General features: G+C 31.6%; 1 protein-coding gene across 2 annotated transcripts in view; it reads left to right on the top strand.

Moving 5' to 3' along the window:
• Positions 1-27,775, top strand: part of LOC145328445 (protein spaetzle 3-like) — a 96,846-nt gene that overhangs the window by 40,727 nt on the left and 28,344 nt on the right. The window contains exons 2-5 of one of the 2 annotated variants that reach the window (XM_080172137.1): positions 15,882-15,971; positions 17,751-17,833; positions 19,411-19,491; positions 21,780-21,824. In XM_080172137.1, the coding sequence (XP_080028263.1) occupies positions 15,882-15,971; positions 17,751-17,833; positions 19,411-19,491; positions 21,780-21,824 (299 nt within the window). The remainder of the gene's footprint in view (positions 1-15,881; positions 15,972-17,750; positions 17,834-19,410; positions 19,492-21,779; positions 21,825-27,775) is intronic. The other variant, XM_080172138.1, reaches the window with a different exon arrangement.

Raw genomic sequence — 27,775 nt, forward strand, 5'->3', positions numbered from 1 at the left:
CAACGTATTATAGACAGCTTTCCGTGTATATTGAAATAAAAAATTACAAGATTTAAACCAGTGTTTTTTAGCACGAGGAGCCGATGGTCCAGGATAATAAAACTGGTATTAATTTTATCATTTTTATTTTCTTATTCGTTGAAAATTGCCTGAAATACGTTGATATACATGATTTTTTAGTATTGCTAAGAACCGGTTCTTATACATCGGATATTAATCGGTTTCGAAGCCATGCTGGAAAATATATTCTTTATGCTTTAATAACTTTATCCTACTAAAGAGAGCTACAAAATAGAAAGATGAAATTACATTTTAAAAGTTCAGTTCATGTATCTAACTTCATGGAAATAGCTTAAAACTTGCCCATGATCAGAATTGTAGACATCTTGTTTAAGCCATTTCAGAGATTATACATTAAAAATTCAACTACTATAGTACAAACTAGCGGTGGCGTCCCTAGAGGCCTCTAGGGGCACTGTAAGATGTAAATAGTTGGGGGAGGGGGGTGTGCTTATTTACTACTTTAAATTTTCACAATTCTTTTTATTTTAATCTATAATTGCTTACTCATTCATAAATATCTAAAATAAATTGTCATCTATAAAGGTGTAAGGTTAAACCACAGAATAATTTAGAACAATAACTCAATAATTATACTTATTGAATTAGACAAGCTACTAAGAGAACTAATGAATACATTTTTTCCAATTATGTCAAACATATAATGTATCGCTTACAACTTTTTTGTCATTCAAAATAATATATTTTTTTTCTCAAAAATATTCATTTTGTATAGTGTCCAAAACTATGAAACCAATTTTACTACAAGTTCTAAAACACCTTCGCATCTAATATGTCAGATTAGTGTCCAAAAAAGGCTACCTGACCTTTTGTCTGAAGTTTTCTATGATGTGTTATGCTTACTTGAATATGGATGATATCATTTCTTGGTTTTCCCCACAAATTTAAAAGGCTATATTTATATTGCAATATAAGAGGTAAAATTTTCTTTGTCTGTCTATTTCATAATATCCCTTAAATGGCTAAATGTGTCCCCCCCCCCAAAAAAAAGCACAAATAGGTGATTTTAACAAACATATGAACATTCCACATAATAGAATATCTGTGCTACTTTTTTCTTTGTCCCAAAAGGTAATTTAAAAAAAAACTGGAAATGCAACCACTAATTTCAAACTGATTTAGAAAAAGAAACAAAAGTAAATTGCGGGTGATTTTTTGTTTTATGGGGGAGTTGGGGGTGTCCCACCCCTAAGAAAATAGCTTAAAACCCCTACATGACCAGTAGGTATGTTCCCTGAAGAGTAGAGTCCGACCGGTTCAGTGGTTACTGAGATTTTAAAGGACAGACGGACGGACGGACAGACATCAAGCTACTTGGTATTACAGATAGACTATTAAAACATACGTACTTGCCTTAATTATAGTGTATCTACAATACTAAAGAAAAAATATACAAAACCAAATTGACCAATTTTACTTTCAATCAGTTTACCGTTCACCTTCACGGATAAAGGGATAGACCAATTGAAGATAAGTAATGTACTTCAATTAAGATAAACAAAATAAACCTAAGGATAAAATAATCGGCTGAAAATTTTGGACAAATAATTATTAGCTCAAAAGTTTTTTTTTGTTAATGAGTTTATAACCTTTAGTTGTGTAATTATTTTCCATTATCCCATCCCCTAGAATCCATGTTTTTTTCTTCACAATAATGCCACTTATGCAGCGTTAGAGAAAAGTAATGCAAAATTTAACCAAGTTTTAGTAATATGTAACTCAATAATTTGGGTGTTTGTCACCTAAAGTTTTCTCTAATATAAAATCTACACATTGCAATAGACTATGCAGTATCTACGCAGTCTCGTTACTGTATTACGTTTTCTTTTCTCTTTTGTAGTATTTTATTTTGTTAGGCAGTTCCTATTGTGAATGCTACCCTACGTAAAAATTTAGAACTGTCTACGAGCAGATATGCTCCCAGAAGCCTCTAGGGGCTATCTATGAATGAAGAGCTTTACTTTAAGGAAATCAATATCAGTCATATGGTTAGCGATGTCCTTTTCTTTGTCTCACTTGACAAAAAGATCTTTTTATTAAAAAAAAATTCTGAATACCACTCCCCCTATCCATGTAATCATATATGTATAAAAAGAGGGCTTAAGGTGTTAAAATACCTTTTTTCAACAATGAATAAAAGTGGGATAGATGCAGATTTTAAAGGCGGCTTAATAGGGATAACTTTTTTTAAACCGAAGATAATTACGTCCAAAATTAGGAAAATGTTCAGCAACATAAAAGAAGAATTTAGAAATTGCTGGAATGTAAATAACGGATTGGACATAAATTAGAGACTTTGAGCGTTTCAGACATTGAGACAGACAGACAGTAACATGTAGTAGTATGTAAACCAGATACTCTGCTTGTCATTTATAATATTGTCAAAATTGTTTTATATGTATACCTGTAAATATAATTTTAACCTATACTGTTATTTTAGGTAAGTGTTATGATGTTATCTGTTTTGATGATTTTGCCAAAATGTCCCCCCCCCCTCTCAAAACATGAAGCCATCATAGACATATAATGCAGTGATGATAAAATATCTACAAGAATTTGTACAAGGTTATACATCACTCTCATAGCCTTCCAAGGGGGGGGGGGGGAGGTTGAAAGGCGTCAATTCAACCTCAACAACCAAAAATGAGAAACCCCTCAAAAAAATTAATTTCACACCATAAATGTTGGTAAACTCTGTCCCCCCCCCCTTCCCCACTCCAAGAAAAAGAAAGAAACATTTAGTCATTGATCCTTCTTTCCCTGGAATAAACTAAACGGGGCATTTATTAATGTGAGAGGGTGCGACACCCTTCCACGGGTTCTATAACTATTTAAACCAATAGAATCACATTAAAAAACAATATGGTTACATAATATACGTGGATATTATAACAGGGGAAAAGTTGTTTTCAATTTAGATTGCTAACATGGACATCATTTATTGGTCAGTTCGTTCATCCTGTAGGAGGGGAGGCGATGGTGGAAAAGGGTTTTATGGGGTTATCGTTTTTTTAGCCAGCTTGAACAACATTTTACTTGTACTTGATAATCTTGTGTAACATCCAGGTAATAATAAATCCATTCAATAGATTCACATTATAAAACAAAGATGATTATGTTCATAAGTAGTACAGCTATACGCTTATTATGTAAAAAGAGGAAAAATTACTTTTTAGTTCATTGTCCTAGCTCTTTATCCCTGGATAGCTAGGAGCAACTAAGATAAATTAGTTTAGACTTTTTTTGCGGTTTACTAAAATAACAATTTTTAGAAAAAAAATTATAGGAAAAGGAATAAGTAAACATTGTTTCATTTCGACTGAAGTTATAGCCGCTGAATTAAATCATTATTATTTATAATATTTTTTTTTTTAAAGCGAAGCTTTTCTATAATTAGGGTCGGTCCGTCCGTACGACCGTAACGGATAGCTTTTTTCGTTAATTAGGCATGTTAGAATTGTCCTATCGATTTCAAACTTTGCATGGTGATTCCTTTAGTAGTTAGGTTAATAGGTATGGTTTAGAAAGCGTAGCAACTCTATAATCATTACAAGAATGTCCGTACGTCCATTTTAAACATGTTGATTTTTAAAAATTTTCAACAACAAATTTTTATGGGATCTAATTATCCGATTGATCTGATTTTTGGTATATTGACTCCTGGAACAACAAAGTATACTGTTATAAGCGAAGCAATTCTATTATCAAGTCCCAAAAATGTAAGTATGTCCATAAACATTATCCTGTATCAAGCAGTTTTTCAACAAATTTACTTACAATTTTGCTTCAAATCTTATACATTTATATTCTGATTATTCAGTTCTGACACTATACAAGTGTTAATGTCCGTTTGTCCTACCGTTTCAGTGCTTATCTTTTATGCATGTTGTCATCCTTGTTTCTTCCGTATTCAACTGTTTTTGGTAGGGTAGGTGGGCCAATTTTAGGGTTGAAAATATAAACCTTCTAAAGTTTGCCTTAAATTTGTGGGGTAATATTTAATCTTGATTGGTTGATACAAAGTTATAGTTTTTAGACTTTTACACTAATTGGGAGAAAGTAAGTAATTGTGAGAAATATATTGCTACAGAAAGACCTATAAGGTAGCTTCATTTTTTTTAGAAATCATAAACTCATCTCTTTATCTCTAGAAAATTATTTGCAATGCTCTTATTGAAATTGATCCTGATTTAGCTTATTCAATAATACATTCAACACTGTAAAAAATATTTGACAATACTAACAATGTTGAGAACAATGAACTTTAATGTAAACTGGTATCCAAACTTTTATAATCACATTCTCCAATTTGTTGGCTTTATAACTGTAGGGGCATCTATTAAATCTTGAATATATGTTATAAAAGATCAGTGTTCAATTATAATTTGCAGAAGAGGTACATTTTTATCCGAATTGGGGGTGAACAAACATTTCTAGTCCTTGCTGCTCTAAAAAAGTAACAAACCAACCCTTTAATTGCACAGCACTTATAAGTGTCAGCAGTGCCTTTTATTTATTTGCACATGTTTTTTGGGGTTAATACATTCTTCCTTTGTTTATAGTTAATGTCACGCTTCTGCCAAAGTATTAGTAGGCAACTCCTGAAATTGTTTTATTTAAGCGAAAGTTAAACCAAAATAAACATCTTTAAAGATAATTTTTCCAGTGCTTTCTTATCCTTGGGATATTTTTATAAAAACAATGAGAAAAAAAACTAATTCAGAACTTACAAAGAAACCAGAGATAAAGAAATATAAAACTTCCCTTAAAGTGATTAGAAAGAAATTTTCAAATTGAAAAAAAGTTTTTTTTATGTATGTTTGTTTTGATATAGGTCAGGTTGGGTTAGGTTAGGCTATATTTGGGACATTGTAGCCCCTTAGAGTCAGTACACCCAAGATATCTACACTACATGGGTTGGACAAAGGAAAAAACAACCCCACCCCCCGTTATTTTATTATTTTCAAAAATAAGGAGATAAGGGGTATAACTAAATTTCGCGTGCTATGACGAAGTGAAAATACTTTTTGGGGCTTTTTTACTTATCCTTTTTCTTTCAGAAAAAAATTCTCAATCTAAACTATGAAATTGATTATTATATAATTGTGTTGCTAAAAAATATAGTATACTTAAAATATTTAGAACAAGGACAATATAGTCAATATGAGGCGAGCTCAGTAATATGTAGGTTACTCATATAACACAAAAGACAAATAAGTCCTAATTGTGAATATATGTGGTTTTTAATAATCTAATAATAAATTTTAGTAAACAAAATTACCATTTCTGAAAAAAAATATTCTTAGACATGCACTGCTAGTTAGTATTATTAGAGTTTAATTTAGGGCACGACAGCTGTTTGTATAAACTTGTTCCTAATTTTAGAAATCATTTATCAGTAATTATCTTATTTGTTTGAATTGCGAGACTTGGTTTAATGTAAAGCTATTGTTTATTTCTAATGCCTAGAGTTGCATAAAAAAGTCTATGCAATTAAACTATTAATTGATACAAAATTGGAAAATTAATTGTTTTTGGCTATGATAAAAGAAAAATAATTTAGTCAATAATTAGAGCATTTTATTAGTGCAAATACAGATATTTACCATTATACCACTTTAAGTACATTTAGATCAAGCTTTGCCGCCTAAATAAGATTTTATTTATATCAATAGTTTTAATGATTTGGTTCAGATTTATTGGTTTTCGCATTATTGATGTTGTCATTCGAAGACGAAGAAAGTCCTTCAGAAAATCAGCATGTTACGTCATAAAAACGAGGGATTATCCATCTCTTTTTTAGGGGTTTTCTTTCCTACTCCTCCTCTACTCATCCCTCATTTTTATGGCTTCATTGAGGGACTGTCTTCGTCTTCTTGTCATTCTTGTTTTTGCTTTAAATTCAGTTTGAGTTTGAATGTATTTTATCCAAGTTACATTTTATTAGCGAGGCTACTTTATAAGTCACTTTGTCTGTCTGTTCGTTTGTCTATCCTTCTTACAGTTTTTGTATCTACTCAATAACTTACTTAATATATCGGTCTGTCGGTTATTCTCTATAAATAGGGAACACCAATTTTATATGGGGGAATTTTCTTTTTCTTTTCAGCTATTTGAAATTAGAAGTCACATCTGCACTAAAACCACTCTGTGCGTCGGTTTATCGATATTGCTCTGGAAAACATCGAATTCTAAAGGAAATATATTTTTTTGTGATCTGCTATCAAAGGAAGATTGTTGACATTTTGTGTAAAGATTTATATGACCACTAACTGTCTAATTTTTATTTCATTATGTCAAATTTATGTTAAGCTCGTTTTACTATTTTACCTGCTTCGATGTGAAGACGAAGAAAGTCCATCAATGACGTCATAAAAATGAGGGATGAGGAGAGGAGGAGTGGGAAAGAAACCCCCTAAAAAAGAGTTGTATCATATCTCGTTTTTATGACGTAACTTGCTGATTTTTGAGGGACTTTCTTCGTCTTCTTCGATGTTCTTCCTGCATATATATTAGCTTTACTTTTTATGGATATTGTCATGCTTGTTGAAAGTAACAAAAAACTTTTTTAAAGGTAGGAATGAATAATAACAAAATAAAATAAAAAAGGAAAAAAGTTATACAAAAAAAACTGTAGGGATAGGAATATGGAACTTTTCTCTTGAGTTAAAAATCAACATTACTAAGATGATATATATTGTTATTCTGTCATCATAGCAGTAAAAAAGTGCTGTTCTGTAAAATTATTGGTAAAAAGTTTGGTTTCACCTAGTTTAAACTTTTTTAATTATTTAACCAGTATAAATAATTACAGTCCAATGTCCCCCCCCCCCCTCTAATTAGTTGTTGTACAAACAGTTTTTTTAATTCATTATTCTATCCTTGGAAAATGCATGCCCGATTTTTATTACTCATAAAGATTAGTAATATTTTAGGCATTTAGATTTTTAATCAAAATTTCAGCACAAAAAAAAACTCAATTCAGTTTTTATTGCCGTTATAAATTGATATTTCAGAAGATTTCTTTTTCTTTTTTTTAAACTGAGCGGCTGCTCCCCTTACTTGAAGGGCTTTGTCTTACTACTCCTAAGATAGAACTAGAAATAAAAAAACAGTGTGATATGTTAGATATAGGATACAAGTAGTAATTAGTACTTTCAATCAATAAAATTTACACAAATATCAGATAAAAACTATATTTACAGCCATGCGGAATAAGACAATAAACGATAAATTAATGTTTACCTTTAATAATGATAAACAAAATTACCACTCTTGTACATTTAAATTATTGATTAAAAATATTGAAAACTGCCAATTTGAACCAACCAATCAATATATAAAATGATATCTATAGTTTAAAGCCAACGAATTAGATAACACATAAACAAACTTTGGGTACCAGTGTAATTAGCATGATATAATTGATATAAACAAAGAAAACTATGCACTCATTGAACAATCATTTTTTTTATCAAATATTTATTTCAGTCAACATATTGAAATACAGTGATAATGACAGATTAAGAGTATTTACATATAGCATAAGTTTATGTAAATCATTGATACTAAATAATAAACATAAGAATATGTTGCTAGAGGCAGGATCTAACGCAAACATAGAGTGCAAGCTAAAATTATATAGTCAACATTTAATTAGTAACCCTAGGAACATTACAAAGGTTGGCAAATTAGTTTTTCTTTTGCTACCATTTCCCTGGGATAAAATCCCTTTAAAGAAGCTGTTATGTTTTCGCAAAAAAATGGCAATGAAGAAATTTTATTGGCAAACGGAGAATTGTAATATTAATATTGGAATATTAATTGAAAAAAATCCCCCCAAAAATACTCAATAACATTGTTTTTAGGGGAGCAGTTGATCTTTAACTATATATGTCCGTCCGTCTATTTGAACCAGTTACTTTTTACATATACTACCATATAATAATAATCAGAACCACTTTTTTCATCCTTCTGTCCTAATAAAGTCTGAGACCTATATGAACCAATTTGACTATGCTTTTCAAGAAATATCTTTAGATTATAAATAGTTTTAATTTTTTTTCAGAAGGTTGGGACATTCAAACAATTTCATCAGTTTTATCAAATATATTGAATTAACAAAAAGTGTTTTCTAATAAAGTTATTGATATCGACTAAATTTCATTTCATGAAAGTTCCCATATATATGAGCCTTGCTTAAATGGATTTATAATATACGTGGTTGGGGTAAAGGGTGGAAGTTAGAAATCGTTATTTTAGCCCGCTGCTTGTTTCACTTTATTAGAACATTAAAATCTGGTGTAAGATCCAAGTAACAATGTATCCATTCTCTCTAAATTATGTCAACATCATTTATTAACCATCTTTTAATGCTTTTAATGCTGCGCAACTTGTAGAAATAATTGTCCTTGTTTATAAAAAAATAATTCCATGGGAGTTGAAATTGATTTCTCAAATTATCTCAAATTTTGTGTTTCTTATGCCAAAAAAATCTTGGAAAGGAGTTTGTTTTCGAAATTTTAATGCCTTATAATCTATGCATTACTAGCATCTAGGGACTCTGTATTAGAAGGGAAAGTGAGGGACTGAAGAATAGCTTAAAACCCTACAAAGATCTAAATCTTAAACTCTATAAAAACTCTATAACCATCACAGAAACTATGTTAAGATTTCCTAAAATAGAGAACCCAATCGTACTTGTAGTTATTGATATCTTAGGCTTCAGACACAAAACTTTTACCACTTTATGTAATTGGAGTTAACACGAACATCTGGGACAATAGCTTCCAAGGGCTTTGTATTCATTTGATTTAATTTGATTTGATTGTTATAATTCCATGCGGACCAAGAGATCCCATAAAGTAATATGATATTGTCTCAGGAATCAAGTGTCTATTAACAAAAATTTTAACTTTTAAAAGGGACATTTTCACTAGGATTAAATCTAAAACCAAAATTGCTTAAAACCATCCTTAGACCCTATGAACGTTAAGCTTCCCTAAAAAGGAGAACTTAATCAGTTGAACTTAAGATAAAAAATCGTCGTGTTAATTCTACTATTTATCTTTAAAAATCATACCCTGTTTGTGCATTTATGAAAAGTAAAAAACTAGTTGAACAGATATCATGCAACCCTACAATTAGTTTCACCATCTAAGCCCAAAACTTTAGAGTTTGCTGGTATTTTATCACTGGTATTTTTAAGAGAGCTTTGTATTCATCAGAGATCTAATGGCATACCCAATATTAAACAAAATTACCCCTTCTTCACATTAAAAGTTTGGACAATGCTAGTTTAAACCAACTAATCAAGATTTAATTAGAAAAACAAAAAGTTTTAAGTCAACAAATGAGAGAACTTTTTTTTAAAAACTTAAGTGTTTACAGTTCACGCCAAGCTACAATTGAATCAAGACAAAAGTAAGTGCCGAGCTCTGGGACCTATGTATTGAGAAATTAGACATGAAACCATGATGACTCCAGGTAAAATCAAAATATTTCAGCGAATCTTTTTGAAAAAATTAGATTTAAAAATTTCAAGTTCAATTTTCACCCCCTAGGAGTTGTCGCATAATCATGACAAGAAAAGCAAAGATTATTTATTTAATATTTTGAACAACTTTGCTTTTATAAAGTTTTTCATAAAACTACTCCTGAAGGGAGTTAATTAATTGTCATTTTTATCAGTTGCTTTGCTAAGGTCATGGAAATCCAGCCTTAAATAAATCATATATAGAGAGGTTTTATGAAAGACTTCATAAAAGCAAAGTTGTTCAAAATTTTAAATATATAATCTTTGCTTTTCTTGTCATGATTATGCGGCAACTCCTAGTGGGTGAAAATTGATTTTGAAATTTTCAAATCTAATTTTCTCAAAAAGATCCCGCTGAAATATTTTGGTTTTACCTGGAATAATTATGGTTTTATGTCTAATTTCCCCATACATAGGTCCCAGAGCTCGGCACTTACTTTTGTCTTGATTCAATTGTAGCCTGGCGTGAGTTCAATGTCCTCTTCAGCTTCTCTCCCTCAGTACGTGAAGAAAGTCGCTCAAAAAGTCAGCATGTGACGTCATAAAAATGAGGGATTATCCATATCTTTATTAGGGATTTTCTTTCCCACTCCTCCTCTCCTCATCCTTCATTTGTATGACGCCAGAATTTCTTCACTTACCTCCCTCGAATTATGCCCCTTATTTGAAGGATTTCAATGTTGAATATTTCAAAATAGATTTCAAAAGTTTTGTGCTTTAATATATATGTATATTGTGTATATATCTGTAGCCTTTTTGCACATAGGTCATTTCATGGTGTTTTCCCAATATTTTTCATTTTTATATCAACTCTTCTGTTGGAAGAAAATACAATATTACTGTTGTTATCTCCAGAGCCGAACTCCCTCTGTTGTTCGAACTAACAATGCGGGACTTTTTTTGTTTAGCCTAACTTTACTTAAAATAGCCAAAAAAAAAAGAAATGAGAAATATTGTCTAAATAATAATTATATTTTACAGTTTTGTGGGGACGACCATTTATAATTTCCAATAATTTTGGAAAGTTGGCCGCTGCAGTTTTTCTTTCCAATAATAAAGTGATAAATAAATGTATAAATCAGACAAATACCTAGTCCAAGTTGTGGAGACCATTTTTGTCTGCTAGCAAATTGATTTCTGCTCTTTTATAGTGACTTGGCTGATTATTTAAAGAACCAATAAAAAGTCGACACGGGGTCCCCGTGGGTAAGGTTACATATAGCTCGTGTCCCCTCTATTCTTTTACTTTAAAATAGGATATTATAATTATATTACATACGCATAATTAGTTGGATTTTTACTAAAATATGTCAGTCTTTAAGACTTTAATTTAAAGCATACAATAGGCATTAGCAATAGTAGGTTAAACGTTGAAATTTCATATTTCAGTCAAGATTTAAAAAATATATAGTCGATATAAACCTAGAATATATTGGTTGTCTTTAGGGTGTAAATAAGATGATGTCTAAGTCCTTTATTTTTTCCCTTATGTTTATTTCTGATCAGAATAATAATTTATTTACAAATTAACTTATCCCTTTACCCCTATATGCTAGTAAGAATCATTATCAGTAATTTTTCATGGAAAAAAAGGTTTTTGTCTTTTGTTATAGCAAAAACAACGTCCTGGTACTAACATAATTGAATTAGTTTTAAAGTTAAACAAAAATTTTATTTTACCATTCTAAAACAGTGATTTTGCTTATCTTGTTTTTTTTAGTAAGAGATACCCTGACAACAATTTTTGCCCATTACCTAATTCTAATCTAATTTAATCTTAATACTTTTTTAAAATTTATCATGTAACATTAATTATTTCCATATGCAAGCATTGCGACAAATAATGGTAGTCAAGTTGTCATTATTCATCATATGCTTTTGTAATCTTGTCATCAAGACTCATTTTTTCACATATTTCTACCAGGAAGGGAGGGAACATGGGTCTTTTTTTATTACACTAGTCCCCGAAGTGTCATAATAACATTTTCTTAATCGTTGGCTTCAGAACCTTGCAGACTTTTATCGAATTTTGATTGGTTGGTTCATTAAGTTGAGAGATCAAACCTTGCAACCACTAATTGTAATCCACAAAAGTGGTAATTTTGGTGTATTAACATTGGGGATGTACATCAATTTATCGGCCAATGTATTACCCCTTTGGGGTCCTGAATTTTTACGCCCTTCAACGCTGTTTTTCTTCATCCCATTGAGCTCTCTATTCCAGGCGAATACATTGGCAAAAAATGTCTGTCCGTCTATCTGTCCGTCCGTTCCTTAAAATCTCGGTAATTACTGAACCAATCGGATTCCACTCTTCAGGGTATATACCTTTTGGTCCTGTGGTTGTTTTAAGCTATTTTCTTTGGGTGTGACACCCCCAACCACCCAAAAAATGAAAATTTCCCCCCCCCCCTCAAAAAAATTGTTTTCTGGAGAAACTACTTCACATAAAATGGCAGCACCAGAAATACTTAATTTTTTTTTAAATTACCTCTTGTGGAAAAAGCCCCTTGAGGCTAGAGGCGAAGCCGCTAGTGACAGATATAAAGTAACAACATAGTCAACAATATCTAGAAGTATAATAAAAATTTCGTGTAAATATACCCAAAAATAATTAGATACTGGTTGCTTGTAACAAATCTACTTACATTATATAAAGGGAGTTTAAAAAAAAAATCGCTTCCCTTTTTTTTAATATAAACCCTACAGTTTGGGTCAAAAACTAACAAAAAAATGACCCAAATCATGTCAAAGCAATGACAATGAGAAAACACTATTGAATTTTGATTTCTACTCACCTCTACGGGGCACTACAGCTAGTCCTAGCCCTAGTAGAGAATTTTTCCTTACATGGAGGTTAAAAATCAACAAATTGTCTTAAATACTAGAAATCTTGTAGTTAGACCCCATTATATTTAGAGTTTTTGATGGAGCATGTAAAGACCTTTCTATAGATACATTAACCTAGTTTCTAACTTACTCCTATCCAATTTGGCATAAAAAAGACAGACCCAGCAAACATTGAGACATGACAGGTCTCTCTAGTTCTTGATGTTTGACAGATCTTTCTTTTTGATGCCAAATTTGCTAGGATTGAGTTAGAAACCTGGTTAAGGTATCTATAAAAAAAAAGATCTTGACATGTCCCATCGAAAATTTTAAACATTATGGGGTCTATCTACAAGATTTTAGGTACTTAAGACGGTTTGTTCTTTTTTTTAAAAAAGAGAGAGCTGTCATGTCTTAATGTTAGATGGGTCTGTCTTTTTAAGAAATCAATATGCCAAATTCAAAATAGAAAAATTCGGGTTTTTGATTTCAAATTATTTTCCAATATTAAGGCCTAGATGCTACAACCACAGCCAATAATACCATTTAAAGTGTTAAATAAATCATATTCAATCTTAAAAATTAATCATTTTAATTAGACCTGACTTTTTTTTAGAAACTGATAAGCAACTATGCAATCCAAAATATATAATTGCAATGACAAAAATGTATTTCTGCTATTTAGCATTGAGATATTTTTTTCCAAATAGGCTCATGGATAGAAGAATAGGTTAAAGGTTCGAATTTATAAAAAAAAATAATTATTTAAGTATTTTACAATGAAATATATAAAAGTAAATTTTTGGCAGGTACTATCAATGATTTATATATAGTATGGTGACTTATTTGACTAAATAGTAAATATTGAATTCTATATTTTTAAAACTCGTCCATATACAAAAAAGTTTTAGTAATATTTTTGATTATTTCTGAGTTGCTTCGAAAAGCTGATGTTTGAATATTAAAACATTAAAGTAAAACACTAAAGGGGGATGTGGTTAAATAACTGTATTTCCCTATCCTATTCGGGCTTTCAAAATCAACCAATGCAATGGTGTCGGGAGTATTAACACAGCAAAGTAGCAGAAAACAATTTGCTAGCAGACGAAAAAGGTCATTGGAAAAGGGGGGTAGGTAGTTATCTGTATATACATCTTTACTATAGATCTGTTATTGAAATCCATATCTTTATCCCTGTTTTAAATTTTTGATGATAAATCTTAAAGATTGAATCTTAGGTATGCTAATCTCTACATTTTAGTATCAAAAATACATCAAGCATCTAAATTATAAGTTGAACTTTTAGGAAAAATAAAAAAATTAGGAGAATTGATTTTTCATTTAAAACTTTAATTTTCCTAATCTAATAAAAAGGGAACCATTATAACATAAGAAATGCATTTTTTAACATTTTTTACCGATTTTTTACCTTTTAGTAAAAAATCTTGAAAATAAAGAAAGACTTTTAAAAATAATACATAGTACAAATAGTTTAAAGTTAGTTTTGTCAAAATGTTGAGAATTTTTGTAATTAGCGGCTTAAAAAAAAATTAATAAAGCAATTCTGAAAAGCAGATCGCTATTGTTTAAACCATATTTCTTATGCTTTATATAAACAGACATCTAAGTATTTTAAATGAAAAATATTTCATACATTTTTATTGCTGCACTACTAGTGGGGGATAATAGTCCTTGTAGAAAATAAGAATATGAAAATTTTTTGCTCGTTTTAAATTTTTATTGGATGTTTCATTGATAAAAAAAACTCTGACAATTGATTGATCAGTTTCTGTTATCTTAATCTACAAATATTTCTAAAAATTCTACATTACTTTTTTTATTATTTTTGATTGATTTGAATGCCAATTGCTCATATTTTTTTAGATCTTATTTGATTTTTAATATATATCTATCGCCTGTTTTCATAGATACTTGTCTGCGGATAGAAAAATGTAAATTGCTGTCCCCTGTAAGCCTAAGGTTTGGGCCTAAAAGTAGGGGATTAATTTTGAGATTTTTTTCTTTTTGGTTAACAATTACCAACCGCCATACCATACATTTGTTTTCAACACTGTTTAAAACCGGCCTTTGTCTTGCGGAGATGTATGTTGATATTAGAAATAGAGGACTTTCGTTATTGAACTTTAAGATAGAATTGAACCCCGAGACATACGACCCCCCCTTCCCCCTCCAAAAAAAATCTCTGAAACCCAACAAAATTTCGGGCGTTTCGTGCCATGGTTCAACGACCTTAGCCCCTTAGATTTTTTAAATTAGGTGATTTCCAGAAACTTTCATGCATCAAAACTTTCCTTCCAAAAAAAATCAGGGTGGTAATAACCCTCCAATCACCCAATTTGTGAAAATTTTTGACCTTACTTTTATTAGAACGATTGCTCTCCTTATTATTCCATGATTTGCACTAATATGTCTCAAGCTGTTGTGTGCATTGTCCGCTTATAAGCGATAAATCTTGGCATGTCATGATATTACTGGGACAATAAGGTACATAATTAGCGTAGCAACAACAAGCTAAAACCAATATTGTATATCTAAAATACAAAGTAGTATGATGTCTGTCTGTCCGTCCGTCCGTCTGTCTGTCTGTCTGAAGCTTAATATCTCAGTAACCACTGAACCGATTGGGCTCTACTCTTCAGGGAATATACCTACTGGTCCAGTGATGGTTTTAAGCATCCCCCCCCAAAAAAAAAAAAAAATTATATTTTTCTTTTTAAGTTTAAATACCACAAAAATAGGTTGATCAAACCTCTAGGGGCGAAGCCGCTAGTATATTATAAATTAAAAGGAACATTAGACTGTAATACATTTCAATAAAAAAGGAAATTAATGAACCGTACAATTCTTTAGATAATGAATACTACCTATAGAGTAGCTGCGTTACTTACAGATTAAAACTATCTATATAATCAAGCTTTTGATATATAATGTTGACCTTTACCATAGTACAATACATTTAGATTTAAGATAAATGCCATTAATATTTTGATAATCAAGATTTATTATAGCTTCATTTCTTTTGTTTGCCCATTATACACTCGAGGGAGGGGATAATACACTGAAATGAAAATTTGTAAAATAATTAGGGTCGTTCTGTACATATGTATTAGCTCTTATCATTAATTTAAGCATGTTTAAATTGTCCTATCAGTAACAGCAAGGACGTCCAATGGGGGGGGGGAGGTAAAGGAATGATTACCCCCTCAAATGAATTTAAAGTTGGAATTTAAAACCCCAAAAAAATAAAAAGCTTGGACGTCCTTGCCTATATGGTATCAAGATTACCCCCCCCCCCCAAAAAAAAATGAATTTTGATTTTTATACCCTCCCCCCCCCCCTAAAATAAAAAATCTTGGACGCCATAGAGTAACAGTTAGAGTTAAATTGTTTGTAATTGATAATGTTGAAATTGTAGGTGAGTTTGCCATGCCTGCTCTGTATGGATGTCAACAACGGAGGCGGAGAAATTATCAGAGGACTTCCCTGTGTCAAGAGGCTTAATCAGGTAATCATATTATATAAAATAGCAAGCTTTTTTTTGTTTGTAGCGAAGGATCTCGTCCTTATAATAAAGTAACAGGATGTGTGTTTGTCTGTTTGTACCGAAGGATCTCGCTAACCGCTGAACCGATCGGGTTCTTCTTAACAGGGTAGCTTCTCATAGGTCCTGGGAAGGTTTATAACTATCACAAAAAAAAATAAATTTCTTTTTCGTAGAGACTTAAGCGCAACGTAGAAAGGATATGTATTTTTTTTGAAAAATATTTAATGTGCTATTAGAGGCCTCTAGGGGCGTAGCTGCTAGTAGTTATTTACAGCATTGTTTCATGGTAAATGTAAAATTTATGGAATTCATTTTATCTCATTTCTCCATAGGGGTCAAATACAAGGAATAATTTTTTTGTGGAAAGTTGTCTTTAATACAATACAATAAACGATTTTTCAGCATGGCTTAGAGCCGGTTCTAATCTAGCGGAAAGTAACTGAATTCAAATTTGCCTACTTGAAATGTATTTTTAACTCTTGTACAAATTCGATATATTTCTACTGGATAAGATACACAATGTTTGTAAAATAAGAAATAATAGGATTGACACCTAAATCGTTGGCCCAATGGCGGTAACATGATAGCTGAAGTAACCTATAATACCGACTTCAGTTAAGACGAGATCAAACCTATCACATTCCTAATACAAAGCTAGCTCACTCTAAACTAACTTTGAAGCAGATTGTTTTTATAAATAATATTTTAAGTTTATATTTTAAAATATGTTTGATGCATGACATAACTATGGAACATTAATGCAAGATGTTATTAAGTAATTAATCCACTTTTTTTACCAATAAAACACCTACACACATAAATACTTATATATTGATTGCATTTTATACAAGGAAACGAAAATTCAGAATTAATCAAAATAAATTTTTAAATTTTCATTAGAATGTTTGACTGTAACAATACCCCATCATACCTCTAAAATACAGCTTAAAACCTGACCATTTAAGATGAAAATTCGAAGATGAGGGAAGCAAAGTTTTATAGAACATAAGTGCGGTTTAAAAATGATATCACTTTTTAGGTTTTTTAATCTATCTAAATTATGCTACTAGTACTAAGTAGGAATCTAAAAGGATAAGACAATGGACGATAAAATCAAGATTAAATAAATGTACTCAAAGTATTTTAGCCAACAAATGGGTATCAGTTTGAATTACAAGTCCAATGTCCCCCTCACTGGGTATTAGGGCACTTTGACACCTTGACAGTGCAAGGACTTCTGAGAAAAAGACGTTTTACTCATTTAGCATTGTTAGACCCTTATAGAATAAAAAGCTATTCTAATAAAATTTTTTTAACTTGCGGAAAAATTGTAGGCAAAACAACTTTATGATGTGGAAATAAATAAATTATGTGTGTGTTTGGGGGCGATATATATTAGTTTGGGGGAGGTGCACTCCCTTAAAATAGTAAAACTGGACCTATTTGTAAGAGGCTCCATTGGAAAATATCGGTTAAACGGATAGATAGATCCATCGCTAAAGACAAACACATAAACATCCTTTTACTTTTATGCAAACTTGGGTTGGATAGAGAAAACCTAAAGTATCATGTGTGATTTCATAAAAATCCATCTATTTTTTGGGGGTTTCCTTTCCAACTTATCCTCTCATCCTGCCTTTTTAGACGTATTTTTTTACGTCACACATAACACTTCAGGCTTTTTCGTTTAATAGATTATTAAAAAAAAATATTGATTTTATTAAATGATTTTAATTTCAGTTATTCTGTCCGTCAGCGGGAACCTCTTATCCCAACAAAGCCATCGACACATTTATCGACGACAACAAAGCCCTTATTAGAAGGTAAGCATTATATTTTCCTACAACAGGGCCGGAAGACAAGCTTCTAAATTATAAATTAAAATCTATTGGTCCTAGGTAGGTTTTAGGCTATTTACATAACAATTACATACAAAAAATGCAACGGCCGTATCTTTTATATTCTTTTTAAGTTAGGTTTGGAGTGCCGCGTGGGAATATGGACCCTCATTGCTTAAATCACGACAAGTTAAAAAATGAGTAAGGGGGAGGGGGTTTAATAGTTTGCTCTTAGGAAAGAGTTAAAGCACGGATAAACCAGATAACTTAATGCAAATTCTTCCTCGATGCTATTAGCTTGATTTATTTACTATAAATCTGTCTTACATAAAACATTATTGGCTATTAAAAGCGTAGCTTTTCTAAAATTATGATAAGTCTGTACGTCCTTTTATAGCTCAGATTGATAGATTGATCATGCTAGATCGTTCTATAGATTTTAATCTTGAACAAAGATTCCTGTAACTAATAGTTATTACGTTGTTATTTCATTACAGAAATTTTTCAAAATATATTGTTTTGTATTCTAAAGTTTTGTCTGATTTTGTTAAACTTGACTATTATGGATGTTGTCATGCTTGTTTAATCATATGATCTATTATTAAGCAAGATAAGTATCTTTAGTTGCATAATACATTTTTTAAAACAAACATTGCACCATAAAATAAAATAAAATATAAACATGACAATTTTAACTTTTATAGATCAAGCTTTTTAGATGGCAGTATTTCTTCTTTATAATTTAACCAAGAACGTTGGTCAGTAAAATTCACGTATTTTAACCTTTTTCTCTGATTTTTTTCATCGACTCCCCCCCCCCTCCAGTATATCAGTATGGCTTTAAAGCAGAAAAATTATAAGATTAAAATCAGTTTTCTTAACCTCGAGGGGCAGAAGGCCCGTGTTAACAAAACTGGTATCAGTTTTATAATTTTTATTTTAATATTCGTGTAAAACGATGCTATACATGATTTATTAGTATGGCTGAGAAGCCATACTGGAATATATTTTCTAAAGCCATTACATATATATCTTAAAAAGGATTTTTATAAAATTTCAACTGTCACTTTTAATTCATTGTTGTTTCAAAAGAAAATAGATGAAGCGAGAGATTGGATATTTAGTTTTTTAATGGCATAGCTTTTTTAATACACTAGTTGCATCGCCACTAGCATCTTTGGGGCAGCAATTAATATCAGAAAAATAGTCTAAAACCGGCGTTGCTTCAAAAGTCCCAATTGCAAAAGATCTAATACTACGAAAGGCCTAATCCTACAAAAGACCTAAAGTACATAAGACCTACGAATAATTATGTATATTTTTTATTCACTATATCTATCTAAAGCGGATGATCTTGGTAATATAACCACACTGGAACGAATGGCTTCTATTTTTCTAACAAATATCGATTATTTCATACCAAGGTTTTGATATTTTGAAGGTTATATTAAAGAATTGACCCCGTCCTTCAATCCCTCAAAACAAACATGTGATTTTGTGGATGGTGGAAGACCCAAGAGGTTCGGAGCGAAGCCAATAGTGACTATATATTTTCTGTTTAGAATGTATGGAGAACTGCAGGAGGCCCAAACTGTGACCAAGACAACCGTCAGGGTCGTCAGAACTTTTGGAGGCATCTCAAGGTAACGAAAATTAGCATTTTTTCAAGTAGTGAAAAAAATAGACATTCGACAAAAGCATTGATGGTATGAAGCAGTTTTTATTTGTTTTGATATATTGAAAAAATAAGCCGTGTGACGTCATAAAAATGAGGGATGAGAGGAGAATTGGGGATGGAAACCCCTTTAAAAAGAGATGGATCTATTGACGTCACACGGCTCATTTTTTTGGAAACTTTTTAGAGCTTCACCCACATTCAATAACCAATGACAAAATGACTATGATTTATTATTGACTAAAACTTTTGTAAAAATAAGCTAAACTAGTTTTTAATACAATATCCAAAGATTTTGTTAATCTAAAAGTTAAATTTCTTTTTAAAAGCATTTAGATGGATTTAGGTCATTAGAAAATATCAGATTTTAAAATCAAATATTTAGATAGATTTCAACAAAAATGGATTAGTTACTGGCGCATAACAAAAAAAATTCTGGTTGAATTCTTTTTTTACAAGTGAGTCACCCCCCCCCCCCCCTTGTTTATGTAAAACTTTGTCTTATCTTTAACCTGTGGCTCAACACGTAGCCCATCCGAAGGTAATAGTTTCGAATCTCGGTCCGACACCGCGGCAAAACTAAAGACTTTAGATATGGTTCCTACTGCTGCTCTGTCAGATGCGCGACATAAATAGTTAGAGTAGGAGGAATGCCTTGGCCCAAATCAGGCGCAACTCATTACCATGCACAGTTAGGACTTCTCAGACAAAGGTCGTGCAATCAAAGTGTGGGTTGTCTAATGGGTGTTGATACCCTAGGTGATTGAGCACGTTACATTGCAATTTAAAATTCAGAGTATGTCCAAAGGTGACGTGGAGAAGAAGCATCACCATTCACCATGCCCATAGAGTCAATGGTCAATCTTTTATAGATTTATCCCTGCCGGGGATTTCTATAACCCTAATTAACTCAACCTAAACTTAAAGTAAAAAAAAACATTTTAGATTATGAAAAATTAATTAATGTAGTGATTTTGTGTTTTGTTCATTGAAAATAATGATATAAATATATTAGTCTAATTAATAAAAAGATTCTACAGTTAGTAGAATTGTGTTTCAACCAGCAGAAAACCATTTGTCTATACTTTCTTCTTCTTTTAATAAAAGGAAGCAATAGTTTTCTTCTTTAATTAAAACAGTACATTGAAAAATACTTTTTCAATCTTTGAGGAAATATATTTTTCTTCGTGTGCAAATTCCCTGTTCCAAATAACTATCAGTATATCTATTTAGTGACATCTATCATAGGACAAAAAGATAGCTCTTAGATAGGACAACAATAAAAAGACCTTAATGACTTTATTTCAAACTTAAAATTCAGGGATGGGATGGGAAATCTTTAAAAGTAAAGATTTATGAATACTATTTTTAATAACATTTTTTGTCATTTTGTCGCTTTCTTTTGGGATTTGCAGAAAAACATTTGTCTAGTTTGGATTACTTAAAGTTTATAATAGATAGGTTGGGTTAGGTTACAAGGGTTAGGGTCTTGTGTTAGAGAGTGTCCTAACTACTACTGATTCAGCAGCTCTTTTCTTTACCTTAAATTGGGTAGGGATGCTTTGGTTTGAGCTTTGTCTTGTTGAAGAGAATCGATTAGAATAAAACACTAGAGGGAGAAAGGGTTAAATAACTGTATCTCTACACGCAACCGCCTTGTGCAACCTTTCTATTGGGTCATTGAAAATCAACCAATGGTGTCGCTTATATTAAAACAGCCAAGTAGCAGAAAATAACTTAGAAGCTGACAAAAGAGGTCTTTGAAAAAGGAAGGGAGGTAGTTGTCTGTATATACATCTATACTAGAGATCTGTTCCCCGGATAATAGAAATTTACTCGAATGAAAAAATATTTTAGATGATTTAATATCCTATTATATAAAGTAGTAAGCGTTTTTTGTCTGTCCCGAAGGATCTCGCTAACCGCTGAATCGATGTTGTTCTCCTTTACAGTGAAGCTTCTTATAGGTCCTGGGAAGGTTTTAAACTATTTTTTGGGAGGTTGCCTTCACCCCCCTTCCTCCCCCAAAAAAATATTTTTTACTCTTATTAAACTCAACTCAAATTTGAAATGGGATGAGGTCGACTTTTCTACCTTAAGTGTTCCTAGAGGCTTCTAGGGGCGTATCCGCTAGTCTTTATTATAGTATAGACAATTAAAGACAAAATATTGTACATGTATGACTATTCTGACTTATCATGAAGACAAATGACTAAATATTTTATTTTGTTTGATTGTACAACCTTTTTCTTTAAGTTTCGCCGTATCAGCTCCGCTGGTGGCTGTCCCTGGACTTCAAAGGTACAAAGGCATAATTTTACACTTATGAATCATTTAGTGATATTTCACTTGGAGAAAAAGCGTCTTGCCTCCCAGTTTTAGTAGTAATTTTATTACATTTAAATCTAGGTAGGGGCATACAGTTTTCTTCCAGTGTAATATCCCTTCACAATGTTAGTATATGTACACTTTTTTTTATTTAATAAGTTTGGTTAATTTGCTTTTATTACTCAATTCTGTATAAAACTTGGATTTTGATTTGTGTGCCCATGTTACTATTGATCTTATGAATAACGAATAGAAAAATTAATTTCTTCTTTTATTATTTATGTCTGGTAAATGTTTTGCCATTTTTCCCATATTTCTTGGTGAATTTGGGTAAACTATTGGTAAATCTACTAACATCTAAAAAAAAAATTTTAATTTTACATTTAAATGAAAACATAGAGCCATTTATGGTATAAAGCAAACAATCCAAATTTGTAATGTGTACAATATGTAAAAAGTGTATAGAACAGTGTATAAATTGTGCAAGAAATGTTCATTTAAGTATTAAGTTTGTTTCTTCATTGCATGACTATTTTTTTTCTTTCTTTTATCTGTTAATTTTGCTTCTTTCTCTATTTTTTTTTAAAAAAATGCTAGGTAAAGGGAATATTACAACCGATGAAAAACTACTTTGCTTATGTTTTTAAATATGTTTCATATTCCTCTTTAAAAGGACTCTCCACAGAAAAATCAACTTTGGATTTTTGAAAATCTAACCTGAAATTATTATTCTCTGTTCAATTTTAGGCATTTTTTGTTTTTGTGGCATCGCGATCGAAGCCCTTTGAAATTTTTACCCGCCTTTAAGTGAATCCTCCCGCCATTCAATTTGTGCTGCTTTAGTGATTTTTAGCTTCTATGTTGCCGCATTCATCGCCCTTCTCCGCCGCTACTCCGCTATTCATTGCTGTATGTCGCGGTTCAATACATGCTCCCCTCTCCCTTGTTCAGAAATTAAATGGAGGCTGGGGGTGTTGTGTATAGCAACGTAAGCAATGTATAGCGGAGTAGCGGCGGAGAAGGGCGATGAATGCGGCAACTGCGGCAAAAGATGGTTATATTTGGCGGAGGCGAACACAAAATGGAGGCGGCAGGATTGTCCAGTCAAGGAAGAGGATAAATCGTAGAGCGGCCGGTTGCAATGCACATTGGGGCAAATCAACCAAAAAGGGGATTTAATTATTTAGTACCCTTAAAATTCATCTCACAAAAATTTCATTTTATACTTTTTTGTAGGTAATTTAACAACAAACAAATTTGCTTTTATGTTTTTTTCTGTCATTTGAAAGAAACATGGAGATAAAGGTCATTTTATGAAAGTAGATAGAAAATTACCAGATTAACCCCTCCCGAAAATAGCCCCCCCTTACCCTATCCAACTATCTATCCATCATTATATCCATCTATATATCCATATATCTATCCATCTATCTATCCATCTATCTATCCATCTATCTATCCATCTATCCTTTCATCTATCTATCCATCTATCTATCCATCTATCTATCCATCTATCTATCCATCTGTCTATCCATCTATATATCGATCCATCTATCTATCCATCAACTATTCATCTCTTTATCCATCAACTATCAATTTATCCATCCATCAATCTATCCCTCTATCTATCCATCTGTCTATCCATTTACTTATCAATCTATCTATCCATATATCTATTCATCTACCTGTCCATCTATCTATCCATCTATCTATCCATCTATCTATCCATCCATCTATCTATCCATCTATCTATCCATCTATCTATCCATCAACTATCTTGAATTTCGTGTTTAAATCGTCTAATTAGGGGTTTTGGTTATCAGAGCAATATGAGAATTTTTTAGTAGCGCAGCTACCCTATCACTAGCTTTTTGGGCACTTAAAAGTGTAACTATGTCAATTGTAGTCCGATTTTAGTGTTCAAAGTGTCAAATTTGGGGTCATGTAATTCATTTTAGTAGGAGGGGAGGGGATGGTGTAAAGGGGGTGGATGGGGATCCTTATTTTAGCAAGCTACAAGTTTCACTTTATTTTTATGTTTAATAAATCCATTATAAATGTGGGCATAATTAATACTAATATCTATATTTATAATGATATTATGATTCTTGTTTACTGTTCATATGAATACTAGCGGCTTCGCTCCTAGCCTCTAGGGGATTTGCCCCAAGAGGTAATTAAACAAGGATGACAACATCCATGAAAGAAGCGAAGCTCTGAAATGGAAGGACAAACAAACATTAACACTTGTGAAGTGTCAGAACTGAATATTAATGCATGTCTATACAAAATTGTAATTAAAACTGATTAAATACATGTTACTGTTTAAGGACATACTGACGTTTTTAGGACTTGATTATAGAGTTGCTTCGCTTATAACATTACACCTTATTGAAATAGGAATCAGAATTCAAAAAATCAGATGAATAGGATATTTGTAACATTTAAAACCATTATTTGTTGTCAAAAAAGTAAAAATCAGCTTGTTATAAATGGATGTACGGACTTTCTGGTAACGATTATAGAGTTGCTGTGCTTTCTAAGTCGTACCTAACTGTTGTAGAAATCAGCATGAAAAGTTTGAGATCGATAGGACAGTTCTAGCCTGTTTAAGTTAAGTAAAAGAGTTATCTGTACCAGACGTACGGACGGACCGACCCTAATTATAGAAATATGAAAAAATTGAGGAGGATTTTTATTTTTGAAAAAGAGCTTTAAACAACCACAGGACCAGTAGATATATTACCTGAAGAGTAGAATTCAATCTGTTTAGTGGTTAGCGAGATCTTAAGAGATGGGCGGACAGACAAACAGACATCAAGATACTTTGTATTATATATTAACACCTAGGGATCTAAGGAACAAAACAATAACCGATTAATATGTACATCCCCAATATTGATACATATTTAATAAAATATATTACAAAATTATTTGTCTGTAGATGACAATTAGTGGTTGAAAAGTTTTGACACTTATCTTAATGAACCAACCAATAAAAAATCAATTAAATTTCCTGAAGTTCTTATGCTAACAAATATAAAAACGTTATTATAAAACTTTGAAGGTTGGGGACTAGTGTAATTAACAGTCCCCTCCCTTTCTAAATAAAGCTGCTGACATTAAACATGAATACCATGTAACTACATAATTTAAAAACAAAGCATTACCATTAGACAGACAGATAGACTACTTGCTAATTCCAATTTAGAATGATTATAAGAACCTCACGTTATTTGCATATTTACTTTACCTTTCCGCAGTGAGGTAGGGGACATTGGGCTGTTTATAACACTAGTCCCAAAAGTTTTACAGTTGTGTGTTCAAACGTTTTAACTACTAACTTTAATCTACACAATGGGTAATTTTGTGTATTATCATTGGGGATGTACAACAATTTATTGACCTTTGTCTTATCCCTTTAGATCCCTGATATATGTAATAATCTATAGAAACGATTATTTAGTTACATTAAAACATCAAACATAAAGAAGTTTAGATTTAGGTTTAGCCCCCCCCCCCCCCTCTCCTTCCCATCATTTAGTGGAATAGAACTTGGAAATACTTATTATTAACTTTAATTCTAAGTCAGAATAAAAATTTCCCAATATGTCTATGTTTTTGTGTCTTTTATTTATTTGAATTATATCTTAAGTTTTGACTTTAAAAGTGCATTTAAACGCTTTTTCTTACAAACTTTTCGTGCACTTACGTTCAGAAAACGGACTAAAAACCCCTACGGGGGCGCAGGGGGGTAAGTGAAACCAGTACTGGCGATTAAAATATGTCTTTGGGTAATCAAATATCGTTTTTTTAGCCGGCGACACCCGGCGAAAACATGTTTCCTCTTACTGTGATCTTAAAAGTTGATTAAAAAACAAACAAAAAAAACTAAAATCTTGACTTCAACTAGAATTATTTAGGACTAATTTCTTCAATTTGTGTTTTTTTCTTTTATAGTGTCAAAATATATGTAATGCATGACTCATCAAAAGTTATTTTGTCTAATTACGTTAATTCTAAGAGATTTTATAATACTTTTAAAATTGTTGGTGAAACACAAAAAGTATGCCTTTTTCTGTAAGAAAATTTTTGCATTTCTTGACTTCCATGCATTAGAATGCTTACTTGAAAAGCGTATTTTTACGATTCCTTTGAAATCTGATGTACATTGGGTATGATAATACTCATAGAATGTTTAAAACTTGATTTGGGGGTGGTGAATTGATGCCCCTTCTTGCCCCTATGTGCAATGGAGCAAATGTTCTTTAGCGGCAAACATATATTGAGTGGAGGAAAGTGTAGTATATATTGTTATAGTGGCAGTACAAATAGGCGGCGGACAAAATTTTCAAAGGGCTTCGATCGCGATGCCACAAAAACAAAAAATGCCTAAAATTGATCAGAGAATAATAGTTTCAGGTTAGATTTTCAAAAATCCAAAGTTGATTTTTCTGTGGAGAGTCCTTTTAAATGCATGAAATATAGTAAATTTATAATACTTTTGCGGTTTCGCAATAAATTCCTTATTCCAGCAGAAAAACCTCACCCCTCCCCCCAAACCAGGCTCCCTCAAGGGTAGTTTTTCATGTGTTGATTTTTACTTTTGGTTAGGTAGGGGTTGGTTTATATTTGGTGCAAAATAACCCTTCGGGGGTAAGAAATAAAAAAAATCCCCTTTTTTTCAACTTATTTTTCTAATGTTTTCCTCTTTGCTTGCTAGGCAATTTCTTTTGTGTTTTAAGGCAATTATTGATTAATCCACCCTGGCTTGAAATGCATGTTTTCTTATAAATAATAAATAAATATTTTTTTCTTTAGATTTTTTGTTGTTAAATATGGTTATACTTTTTAAAGCTAAGCTTTGTATAATCAAGGTACTGTCCTTATTAAAGTTAAACATGTCGATTTTAAAACTTTTTTTGGCAACAATTTTATCCTATTATATAAAGTAGTAAGCGTTTTTCTGTCTGTCCCTAAGGATCTCACTAACCGCTGAACCGATATTGTTCTCCTTTACAGTGAAGCTCCTTCTAGGTCCTGGGAAGGTTTTAAGCTATTTTTGGGGAGCGTGTCTTCACCCACCCCCCCCCAAAAAAAATTTTTACTCTTTTGAAACTCAAATTTAAAATGGGATGAGGTCGACTCTTCCCCCTCCTACCTTGAGTGCCCCTAGAGGCTCCTAGGGGGCGTAGCCGTTAGTATGATATAATTATCCAATTGATGATTTCTTGGACGAATAGGTACTATTGTATAGTGTATAAGCGATGCTTCTCCATACTCAAGTCTTAAAAAGTAAGTGTGTTTGCATTCAATAATTTGAGATACATTTACACGAAATTATTTTTTAAAAATTTTAGATATTTGTGAATAGTAAATGCGTTGTTAATTTTGATTTATCAATGTTTGTCTGATTTGTTATATGGATGTTATCAACCTTGATTTTAAAACTAATATTTTATTTATAATAAGATTATATTAAAGTAATAAAGCCGAAACCAAGTTTTATGACCCTTAGCTTTATATATATTAGGTACAATTTTATACACGAAACATCTCTATAGTCAACTCTTTAAAATGAAAGTATGTCCTCAATCGAGCTTTCTGTATTAAGGCAATTTTGCGACAGATTAGAATTGATTTTTTCTGACTCTATAATACTATTCTAATTCTTAAAGAGCTGCCTCTCTTAAATATTTGTTATTGCTCGCTAGTCCGATTGTCTGAATAAATGACGTCAAAAGGTAGAGGTAAAGGGGTTTTTATCTCTTTCCAACTTTAAAACCCCTTATTTTACCCCTTAAAATTTTAAAAATACACTAGATTACCCAACTCAAAGCTTTGAATCCCATCCTTCTGTCCCTCTCAAAATAAAAAGCTTAGACGTCCCTGCTTCGCTGTTATGAATGTTGTCATTCTTATTG

Source organism: Acartia tonsa, chromosome 9, assembly GCF_053477335.1.
Source record: "Acartia tonsa isolate MP-2025a chromosome 9, ASM5347733v1, whole genome shotgun sequence".
Lineage (NCBI taxonomy): Eukaryota > Metazoa > Arthropoda > Copepoda > Calanoida > Acartiidae > Acartia > Acartia tonsa.